Source organism: Prionailurus bengalensis, chromosome D2 (assembly GCF_016509475.1).
Source record: "Prionailurus bengalensis isolate Pbe53 chromosome D2, Fcat_Pben_1.1_paternal_pri, whole genome shotgun sequence".
NCBI lineage: Eukaryota > Metazoa > Chordata > Mammalia > Carnivora > Felidae > Prionailurus > Prionailurus bengalensis.
The window spans coordinates 77,649,848-77,662,064 of NC_057351.1; the positions used below are offsets into that span (position 1 = coordinate 77,649,848).

Genomic DNA, 12,217 nt, shown 5'->3' on the forward strand with positions numbered 1-12,217 from the left:
GCCAGTGGCCAATTGAGAAATGCTCTTGTGTCTTCAGGGACTCCTATTTGACTTCTCCAATTTCTCTTTCTTCTGGCACAGAGAACTTCATCGGCTCAGAGTCCAGGGTCTGTGCAACCACCCGGGAACGGTCAGAACATAAAAAGGAACCTGGAGGAGAAGTCCGGAAGCAGTGACCATGGGGACTCACACAGGTAGGAGCCAGGTTCAGAGGACTGACCCGGCCCCCTGCGTAGCCAGCTCACTGCCTGCCTAGCATTTGCTCTGCTCCATTTGCTTTGGAACATTTACCCTAAAACTCATGACATGGTCCTCAGTGGTGAGATGGTCAGAGCAGTGGCTCATAGACTGCTTTGTGATTGCCTTGACCTGCATGGTTAGAGAATCGATATGTTTCTCTGCCCAATGAAACTAGCCATTAGAGTTCCTTTCCAGCAAGACTCCGGGCTGTTTATCCTCATTATCAGAACTTAAAAAGATCAAGGCTACTGAAGGGTGTCTGATGTGTGGTGAGACGGGGACTATATTCCAGCATGGTAGCCAATGAGGGCACCGGCCATTGAGACAGGATTCACAAACTAGTACTAAAGTGGCCAGGACCCTCGGTCCCAGGGAGGCTGGTGGATGAATTCCAGGCATCGCGAAGGCCACGTTGGTGCAGGGATACAAGGCCAGTGCGGGGTCAGTCGTTGCTTATTATGACCCAGAGTGGGTCCCGATTTCCCTGCCATGGCCGATGGGAAGAAACCCAATGGACTCTTCCCACGCAGCCTTTGGCACCCACCGTTTTGGGGGCATTCACAAGCAGAGAGCCAGCAGACGTGAACATTCAGTCCCCAGAACCGCCTGGGGACAAGAGCCCTGGAGGCAGTTACTAATCGTCTGTGGTGGGTTCAGTGCGTGATCTGGTTTGGTGCAGCCCAGCTTCCGGGAGGCTAGAATTACTGGTCTTGAAGAAATAAATCAACAGGAGCTCCAAGGAACAAAAATGAACAATTGAAAGGTAGACACCCCTTCTTCCCCATCACAGGCAGTAGACAATGAAATCTGAGGTCATGAATGCTTTGTGGTGTCTTTTTACCAAAGAGTTTAAGCCTTAAACTATGGAGGGTCGTGGGTGAGTAAGAGCGACCCCTGGTGGCAGGAATTTCCACGCCTGACTGGTATTACTTTCTGGGGGAGGGCTCTGGCTATGGGGTTTCCAGACGAACCACTTTGAACTTCTTGGCCTGAACATTAGATTTCTTTAGGGAAATGGTGGCGCACAGTGTTCTTTTTTGCTGAGGGAATCACAGAATATGCCTTGAACGGCACCTCTGACCCCTGTTTTCTGTAAAAGGGAGGCCTCCTTTGCCTCCTCGACCCCCATGGCTATTTCGTTTTCATGAACTTTGTATCAGGATAACTGGACGGAGATTTTAATATTTGACTCTAATGAGACCAGATGACCTGTCTAAATTGGCTCTGGGTGATCATGAAGCTAATGGGAGAGACCCATCTTTTCTGGACTTCTATGCAGGGGAAATCCCTGTAGGCGGAGATCCAAGATCCGGCTCTCCCCTCCCCTTCTTTGTGAGGTCCCGGGATCTCTCGAGAGGCTTGGGAAATATCTGGGGCCTGGGTCTCAGCTACACTGAAGAGTAACAGCAGCTCAAAAGGCTTTTGTTTCTTGTTCCTCAGCTTTAGTCCATTATTATTTCTCCCTCTGTTCTTATTGTCATGAGCATAAAGGAGGTGCCTTCTAAGAGCAAGCCCAAAGAAGCCACTTCCTGTTCACAATTAGAAACATAGATTCTCCTCCACAAACGTGTGAATGTCTGGGGTGCAGGGCTCTGGACTAACCCACAAACAATCAAGAGGGGCGCGGGTTCCTGGAGTCAGGCCATTTGTAGGAAGAGAGGGCAAGAGCTGGCTCCGTGGGTACTGGTCTGGTGGCACACACAGCCCTCGGCATCCACGACGATGCTAATAACCGCGTTTCGTGTTCATTTTGCGGATGGGCACCCAACACCACGCCGAACGCTCTGTGCGCACAAAGTGAACTTTAATTTTCTTTAAATCAATTCATTTCCGATTCCGCATCCTTACTCTGCCAGGCTGGTGGGCATGCCCGTGTCAGCCGTCCTTGCAAGGCCCTCCTCACCACCTGCTCTGTTGAGGCGGTCGTCTGTCCCCTCGCCACCGTGGTGCCCGTGACCCAGGCCACGCTGTCCCTCAGGCCCTAGGAGTGCGCTGCTTACATGATGCTCTTGGCACTGGGGAGTCTTTGGTGAGGCCGGGAGGACACAGTCAGGGAGCAGGGAGGGACTCTCAGACATTCCTCACTTTCTAAGACTTTCCTCTGCTCTCTTGTTTTGCTCCAATGCATTTATCTCTCCCTTTGCCACATTGGACAATCGGCATTTTCTCTTCACAGGCGAGATGATAGGTTTTTACAAAAGACCGAAGAAACCATTGGCCTCATGCTGTGTTTTCTCATTGGAAAAACTCCAGAGAGAAAACACAGAAAGGCTTGCAGGGGTTCCCACTGGACCTGGAGACAAGGGAAGAATGTAGGGGGAAAGGCATATGTTAATATTGCCTAACGTCCCTCCACACAGCGTTCTCTCCACTCTACAGATGGGGAAACTGAGGCTTGGAGCCCTATGTCATCTACGATTTAGTAGTAGAAAGTCCATTGTCTCTGCCTTAAGCGTTTTCCTCCCTCTGAATGACACAAGGATGGGGCTCCTACATCCCCGAAGGGGTAAAGTTTTCCATCCGTCCGAGTCACGTCAATTCATCCGCCTTGCGTTCCCATCGCCACGTGGTGTCGCTGTTGCAACTTCGCCCCGCTTCGCTCGGAGCCCTGCAGAGGCTGGGAGGCACCTCCCTTGTGCCCATCGCTGCCCAAGTCCCTGCCTCCTGAGGGAGGATGAGCCCGCGCTCCTAGGACAAAGCCGGGGTGCCCCTCTTACTGCTCAGCAACGTCCACCCTCGAGCATGGCTGCCCTGGGTACCTGCGCCCAGTTCGGGGTCCACCGCCCACCGTCTCACGAGCCTTCCTTTCGTTCCTTGGGTACCGCCAGCCAGGGATGGCAGCCCTTTCTTTTTAAACACTCAAAACACAATGAATCTTACCATACAACTTCTCCCCAGAGAGTAGAGCTATTAGGTTGCACCAGAGGAAATGACTGTTTTGCAGGAAAAACTGCTGAGTAGTAGCTGTTTCCTGTCCTCTCGCATCCTACCTGCTCACGCTTCCAAGGAGGGCCACAGGCAGTAGTTCAGAGCTGACTGACGTTTCTCAGGCAGAGGCCCTAAGCGAGTCCTAAGTGAGTTTCTGGCACCTTTGTCACTGAAGAAGAGGGGCTAGAAACTCAACAGCCTAGAGTCTTTAAAAAAAAAATTTTTTTTTAATGTTTATTTATTTTTGAGAGACAGAGTGTGCGTGGGGGAGGGGCAGAGAGAGAGAGGGAGACACAGAATCCCAAGCAGGCTCCAGGCTCCGAGCTGTCGGCACAGAGCCTGACAGCCCGACGCGGGTCTCGAACTCACAGACCCCGAGATCATGACCTGAGCTGGACTTGGACGCTTAACTAACTGAGCCACCCAGGCGCCCCTCAATAGCCAGGAGTCTTAACCATTATCCACTGGTTCTCAAACGTGAGCAGGCCTCAGGATCACCCTGCCAGGCTGGTTAAAACATAGATCGCTGGGTTTCTTTTCCAGAGATTCTGATTCAGTAAGTGTGGCCCAAGGCCTAAGGATGAGCGTTTCTAACCGGTTCCCAAGTGATGCTGATGCTGCTGGTTGGTCCAAGGTCCACACTTGAGAACCACTGCATTATTCCCTGGAGCTGTGTGATGCCATAGGCTCAGTGCTGTTGGGGTTCAGGAGAAGAAGGCTTCTCTGAGGGCTGGGGTGGACAAGGAGAGTCTCCTGGCAGGGGTGGGGGGTGAACTAAAGGGGACAGCTCTAGAGGCCATCCCAGGTGGGGCAGAATTCCTGAATTGGGTCTCTTTGTGGCTGAGTAGGACGTGAGCCCTGACGGAGGGGGTGAGTGTTCACTAAAAACAAGGCAGAAGGAGTGAGGTCAGATGGAGGAGAATATGGAGGTCAGGTGAGGGGTTGAGATCTTATCCTGCCAGTAACAGGAAGCTGGAGGAGGGCTTTGTGGTTTGTTTGTTTATATTTAAATAAAGATTTATGCATGTGAGGACAGAGTTCAGAGGATGAATTTAGGGGCTTGGACTGGTGCGCTGGAGGGGGAGGCTGGAAGGACATAAGGGAGGTCCCTGTAGCAGCGGAATGGTCCCCAGGAAACCATCCCAAGGCAGAACCCACAGAACCTGGTGACTGCCTGGGTGTGGGCAGAGGAAGTGGAGACAAAGAAGGTTTCTGGAACCTGCTAAGGTTCTGGAACAAGAACCCAAAAGAAGGACCCACCATCAGAGTGAAGGATGTCTAAAGGGATACCTACTATAGGGAAATTATGAACAATTCTGGACACATTGAAAGAAAGACCATAGGAGTCTCCTGGGAACCCTAGCTTTTATTTAAGCTGGCCCCTAGTGTGGGGAGGGGTGATAGTTTAATGGAGCATTGTGGCCCCCAATTCTATAATATCCTCATGGTGGTTCACACGTTAGTCTCAGGTGGGGTAGTTCATTCCACTGCTCTTATTTTCATGACTTTAAAACTGTACCTAAGAGCATAGGACAAGGTCAGGGTGGGGGTGAAGGATAGTAAATGAAATCATCTAGGGTGGTATTTCCCAGTCTCCCCAGATCATAAGGCTTACCTGGGTGTTTGTAAAATATATAAATTCCTAGAGCCACCCTAGTCCTTCTGAATCAAATCGCTACATGTGGAACTTAGGACTCTGTGGGTTTTTTGGGGTGTGTGTGTGTGTGTGTGTGTGTGTGTTTAAGCTTATTTATTTCTTTTGAGAGAGATAAGAGCACAAGTGGGGGAGGGGCAGAGAGAGAGAGAGAGAGAGAGAGAGAGAGAGAGAGAGAGAGAATCCCAAGCAGGTTCTGCACAGTCAGCACAGAGCCCAATGCGGGGCTCAAACTCACAAACCACAAGATCATGACCTGAGCCAAAGTTGGACGCTTAACTGACTGAGCCACCCAGGCACCCCTAGTTGTTGTTTTTTTTTTTAAGTTTATTCATTTATTTTGAGAGAGAGAGAAGGAGTGCCAGTAGGGGAGGGGCAGAGAGAGAGAGAGAGAGAGAGAGAGAGAGAGGGAGAATCCCAAGCAGGTTCCACGTGGTCAGCACAGAGCCCAATGTGGGGCTCAAACTCACGAACCACGAGATCATGACCTGAGCTGAAGCCAGACGCTTAACCGACTGAACCACCCACATGCCCCAGGAATCTGTGTTTAATAAACATCCTAGGTGATTCTCATGAGTGGGGGAATTTCTGAAATACTCATCTATTGCCAGGTCCAACTTATAAGTATTAAAAATACCCCATTTCCTGACCTCTCCCATGAAGAGTCTGATACAGTAGATTTGGGGTGAGGCCCAACAATCTGTTTTTAATGAAACACCCATGTGATCTTTATGACAAAGTCTTAGCACACGGCCCAAGGCGCTACCCTCAGGCCAATAACAATACCAACTTGCTTGTGCTTCTGTAAACTTTCAAGTTACGGCACAGAATTTGGGGATAATTCGTGTACATTAAGCCTCTGCCCTCTCCCCTCTTCTATTTTTTCCTCCCACAAATATCTACTGGGCCACCGTTCTGGGCCCGATGCTGTGCTAGGTGGTGGGGACACAGCTGTCAGCCAGAGCCCTGGAGTCTCTCTGCCCCACTGGGTAAGTAGGTTGTAGTGAGGAAGTCGGACATTAAACAAGGAAACAAAAGGAAGACAGACACTTTCAGGTAATATCAGGGCTCCAAAAGGCACCAAATGGGGCGCTGGGGTCGACGGCCACAGACAGGGAGTGGCTAGTTCAGATTCAGTCGTGGTTCTCAAAGTGAAGTCCAGATTGGCAGGCTCAACATCCCCTGCAAACCTGACAGAAATTCAGTCTTAGGTCAGACTCTCTGAATCAACGCTAGAGGTGGGCCCCAGGGATCTGTGTTTAACAAGGCCTCCAGGTGATTCTGATGCACCCCAAGGTTTGATGCACCTGACGTTGAGAACCCTACAGTTTGATACTCTGGATTAGATGCTCAGAGAAGGAGGTGATGTATGAACTGAGTCTGGAATGGCAAAAAGGAGGCCAGGCATGGGGGGCACCTGGATGGCTCAGTCAGTTGAGTGTCTGACTCTTTGATTTTGACTAAGGTCACGATCTCACGGTTCGTAGGACTGAGCCTGATGTGTAAGGCTCCGTGCTGACAGTGAGGAACTTGCTTGGGATTCCCTCTCTCCTCTCTCTCTCTGCCTCTCCCCCAATCTCTCACACACGCACATGCTCTCTCTCTCTCTCTCTCTCTCAAAAATAAATAAACTTAAAAAAAAAAGAAAGGCAGGCAGAGGAAGATCCAGGTCAAGGGACAGGCAGTGGAAAGGACATAAGGGGCGAATGAATTTGGTTAGAGAAACAGAAGGAGGCTGATGGGGTAGGAAGAGGTGGGGAGGAGGACAGGGTCCAGATTGGCCAGACTAGGGCCCGAAGGCCATGGTAAGAGATCTAGATTTAGGTGACATGAACGGATTTATTTATTTTTTTTATTTATTTATTTTTTAATGGATTTTATTTATTTATTTTTAATTTTATTTTATTTTTTAATTTATTTATTTATTTACTTAGAGGGAGAAAGCAGAAGCAGGGAAGGGGAAGAGAGAGAGAGAGAGAGAGAGAGAGAGAGAGAGAGAGAATCCCAAGTAGGCTCTGTGTTGTCAATGCAGAGCCTGACTCTGGGCTGGACCCCACAAACTGTGAGATCATGACCTGGGCTGAAATCAAGACTCAGACGCTTAACCAACTGAGCCACTCAGGCGCCCCTGATTTAGGTTTTAATAGAACCTCTCTGACTGCTGTGTGGAGAATGCAAGGGGGCCAGACTGGAGGCCGGGAGGTCAGAGAAGGAAGCATGAGCGGGGGAGTTCTGAAATACTCAGGACCCTGGCAGGATCCAGCGTGCCTCGAAGGAGGCAGGGATCACAATCATGGTTTCATTATCTCCCTCTGTCCTGCTACAGGAAACTTCCTAGACAGTTTGTTCCTAATTGCCTTCTCCTCCCCAAGAACTCTCCATTAGGCACATTGTATATGTATTGTGGTCTTTGGATTCCGTATTGGACCAGCTATGACCTTGTAATTGCACTGTAATATCTAAGATGTTTTCCCCTCCCGAGAGTCAATGTTCACCCCTCTGGGGAGGATCCTGAGCACAGCGGGACTGAGGTGATTACGGTGACAATGGAGAAACAGACATAGCTCTGATATTTTGGGTATTCGGGAGCTGAGAGACAGGACCTGTTGATGGATTGGATCTGGAAGGAGGGAGGGAACAGTCAAGGAAGATTCCTTTAACTTTGGCTTGAGCAGTTGGGCGATGAGCACCCTTTGCTGAGAAGTGAAAAAGTAGCCAATCGGGTATATTCACCGAGTTCCAGTCGCAGACCCAGTGTCCAGTATTGGGTGAAGCTGGCCAAAAAGTGAGCTGTCACAGTCCTCGTCTCACGGGGCCACCCAGGATAGACCTCCATCTTTGGGAGAAAAGCAGGGCTCTCTTTGGTACTTCAGGGATAGCCCACTTCCTGCTGTACACCCAGCCCCTTAAACACCTGAACAGACCTCATCCTTTTTGGGGGGGATGGGGAGCAGATTCCGTATTCCATTTAACGAACGTGGGTCCGCAGCTCACCACAGGCCGAGCTCTGAGCTGGAGGCCAGAGGCGGAAGAGACCAACGGGACGTATTGGTCCAGTTGTAGAGAGAGGCATGTAAACAAAGCATTCTAGAAAAACTAAATGCTACAGGCAGGCTCTGTGGGAGCACCGGGGTGGGAGAGAGGGCCCGGCTCTGCTGAGGGAAGGGAGAGAGTCCTCCACAGGGAGCACCCTTGCTGCTGGGTCTTTGAAACCAAATAGAAATAGGGATTTGTGGGGAAAGAAGATGGTTTCAGGCAGAGGGAACGCTGTAATTATTATGGATCTATAGGAAACAGACTTTAGGAAAGACTGGACTTACTGGGCTCTTTAAAAAAAATATCCTTTTTAATGTTTATTTTTGAGAGAGAGAGAGTGCAAACTGGACAGGGGCAGAGAGACAGGGAGACACAGAATCCAAAGCAGGATCCAGGCTCTGAGCTGTCAGCACAGAGCCCGATGCGGGGCTCGAACTCACAAACCGTGAGATCGTGATCTGAGCCGAAGTCAGATGCTTAACTGACTGAGCCACACAGATGCCCCCAGACTTACTAGGCTCTTCAATAGAGAACTCCAGACCCTCTTTAAGTCTGGGAAATAGAAGATGTGGCAGATTCATTAAGCTCAACCCCTTGACTTTTTCAAATATAGACTTACTTAGAACAAAAATTCTTGGTGTTTGGGTAGCAGCAGCTTAGGGAAGGGTAGAAAAATGGTTTGAAACATGAAAGGGTGGACTTGAAATGACAGGCCAGAATGTCCCCTTGTGCCTTGCCACTGAGTCACCTGCATGCAGGGCAGGGGACCCAGGGCCCAAACACACACCTCACCCGCCGCTCAGAATGGACACACGCAGATGACTGGAAGGCCACGAGGAAATCGAGGCTCGGAGAGGTTAAGAAACTCGTCCCCACACAGACAAAATGTGGTGTGGTGGGGACCACAGTCCAGCTCGGTCTGGTGCCTGTGGAAGCCGGGGCTCAGACCCATTATTGCTGAGCTCTCCCCGGGGGTCTGAAAACATTTGTGTTGTGGTCTCCATAATTAGAAGGGAACCCGGGTCTGTCCTTCAATTTAATTTCCCTATAAACAAGGTCCATTCGCAGACCCAGAAAAAAGAAAAATGAAAAAGATCTGTTTGATGAGCAGGGGCTGGGCCAGCTCTTCATGACCGAGCCCCGTGTTTCCTAGGCAGTAGTAATCTCCTCCTTGCAAACAAACTTCTGCAAAGTCCCAGATCTACTCCCAAGCTCCTGCCAAGGCTGGGTGTGTCAGGCGGAGCCGGGGGCAGCCTCCGCCCCGCCAGTCCCCAGTCCTGCTTCTGACTCATTATTTATCTCTGGCAGGAAGTAAACACAGAGAGGAGGGGGAGGGGGGGCGGGGAGTGAGCTCCCGACTTGAGATACAGGCTGAGAAAGAAGGTCACGCGCTGAATTAGGTGTGTGTCTGCTTTCTGCTCATCTGGTTTCAACAGGGCATTTAAAAAGAGGAGAGGAGGAGTATTTTTCCATCCTGAGATCATCTCCCATGTATTGCAACAATTTGGAAAATAGAGAAAAGTGACAAGTGAGGGGGAAAAAAAATCACCAATGCACTCACCATCTATAGACAATTGCTCTTAAAATATTATTGCTTCCCTCAAGCTTTTCACATTTTCCTCATTCTTTATTGATTGTGGTGGCTGTGTGTGTATGTGTATATATTTTCATGTATTTAAATATTTAAATATCTTCAAACAATATATTTATTGATATAAATATTTATGTAATCTATTTAAACACTAATTATGTAATATATTTAAACAATAATATTTATGTAATATATTTAAATAATATATTGACACACATATATAATTTTTAAATATTTTAAAATATGTTAACATACATATTAACACAACATACACATACATATATTATGCATAATATACTTAAATATTTAAACAATATACTAATACAGGTATTTATATGCTACATACTTAAATAATTAATAGATTATATTTTAGAGCATTTTCAGGTTTACAGAAAAATTGAGTCCTACAGAGAATTCTTATATACCCCCCTTCGTCCTATACAGTTTGCCTTATTATTAACATTTTGCATTAGTGTGGTATATTTGTTACAGCTAATGAACCAATATTGATACATTATTAACTAAGATCTACAGTTTATATCAAGCTCTGCTCTGTACAGTCTATGGATTTGGCAAATCCATAACACAATATCATACAGGTATTCGTTGCAATATCTTACAGAATAGTTTTACTGCCTTAAAAAGTTTCCTGTGCTGTACCTTTTCATTCCTCCCTCCCACCCCTACCAACCCCTGGTAACCATTGATCATTTTACTGTCTCCATAGTTGTGTGTGTGTGTGTGTGTGTGTGTGTGTGTGTGTGTGTGTTTACTGGTATAAAATACATTCTGTAAGAGTATGAAGCTGAGAGCTTGATGAATGTTTACACTCACGTGTAATCAAGCCTCCCCTAGATCTAAATCATTCCCGTCACCCCAGGACATTCTCTCATGTCCCCTCCCAGTCAATACACTGCCCAAGAATAACCACCATTCTGACTTCTGCCAGGTCTTGAACTTCATATAAAGGGGGATTAAACATCATTTATACTTTGGTGTCTGGCTCCTTAAAAAAAAAAAAAAAAAAATATATATATATATATATATATATATATATATATATTTATATATCCAATATATATCCATATATATATAACCTTAACCCTAACTCTAACCCTAACTCTAATCATATATATATATGTTTTTTATTAAGTTTATTTATTTTGAGAGAGAGAGAGCATAAGGAGGGGCAGAAAGAGAGGGGCAGAGAGAATCCCAAACAGGCTCTATGCTGAGAGTGCAGAGCCTGACGTGGGACTCAATCTCACGACCGTGAGATCATGACCTGAGCTGAAACCAAGAGTCAGATGCTTAACAAGCTGAGCCGCCCAGGTGCCCCATGTGTGTTCTAATTTTCATTTGGTTCAAGTATTGGTTCAAATACTTTCTAATTTTCCTTTTAATTTCTTCCTTGACTCATGGGCTATTAGAAGTGTATTATTTAATATCCAAATAGTTGGGGACTTTCCAGATATCTTTCTGTTGTTAATTTATAATTTAATTCCACTGTAGCCAGATGATATGCTTTGGATAATTTGAATCTTTTTAAATTTATTGAGACTTTTTAAAATGGGTAGAATATAGTCTCTCTTCTAAATGTACCATTTGTACTTGAAAAGAATATAATTCTGCCACTAATGGGTAGTGTTTAGCAATTGGATCAAGTTGGTTGATAGTGTTGCTCCGGTCTTTTATATCTGTGCTGATTTTCTATCTACTTGTTTAATCAATTATTTTTTTTAATTTTTTTTTATGTTTTATTTTGTATTTGAGAGAAAGAGAATGAGAGAGTACAAGCAGGAAAAGGGCAGAGAGACAGAGACAGAATCAGAGGCAGGCTCCAGGCTCCAGGCTCCGAGCTGTCAGCACAGAGCCTGACGCGGGGCTGGAACCCACGAGCAGTGAGATCATGACCTGAGCTAAAGACGCTTAACTGACTGAGCCACCCAGGCACCCCTTGTTCAATCAATTATTGAGAAAAGGGTATGGAACTATCACTTTATAACCGGGGATTTGGCCATTTCTTTTCTTTTTTTTTTTTTTTTTTTGATCAGGTTTTGCTTTGTGTATTTTGAAGCTCTATTATTAAATAAACTTAAAAAATGTTTATTTATTTATTTTGAGAGAAAGAGAGAGAATGTGGTGGGAGAGTGGAAAGAGAGGGAGAGAGAGAATCCCAAGCAGGCTCCACATGCTTTCAGCACAGAGCCCATCATGGGGCTTGATCTCACAAACCATGAGATCATGACCTGAACCAAAATCAAGAGTCAGACGCTTAATGGAGTGAGCTACCTAGGTGCCCCTGTTATTAAATAGACTTTTAGAATGTTTATGTCCTATTGATGAATTGAACCTTTTATCATTAGGATGATCTTCCTTATGCCTGGTAATATTCCTTGCTCCAAAATCTGTTTTGTCTGATATAATACAGACACAGCAGCTTTCTTTTCATTAACATTTTCACAGTATAGTTTCCCCCTGCCTTTCATTCTCTTACTTTTAATCTATTTGTATTTTTAAGCAAAGTTTGAAGTGCTTTTTCTGTAGACAGCATATAGTTGGGTCTTTCTTTTGCCATCCACTCTGAATATTACTGCCTTTTAACAGAAGTGTTTATTACATTTACATTTAATGTGATTATTGATATGGTTGTTTTAAATCTACAGTCTTATTTGTTTTCTCCATCTCTTTTCTGTGCCTTTTACCCTACTTTTTGGCTTCTTTTGAAAAAAAGTCATTATTTTAATGATTCTATTTTATTTCCCTTT

General features: G+C 46.3%; 1 protein-coding gene across 10 annotated transcripts in view; it reads left to right on the forward strand.

Annotated features, from left to right (window-relative positions):
* Positions 1 to 12,217, forward strand: part of TACC2 (transforming acidic coiled-coil containing protein 2) — a 212,722-nt gene that overhangs the window by 36,888 nt on the left and 163,617 nt on the right. For all 10 annotated transcript variants that reach the window (XM_043597739.1, XM_043597742.1, XM_043597746.1 and 7 more), the window contains one exon: positions 82 to 194. In XM_043597739.1, coding sequence (XP_043453674.1) covers positions 82 to 194 — 113 coding nt within the window. The remainder of the gene's footprint in view (positions 1 to 81; positions 195 to 12,217) is intronic.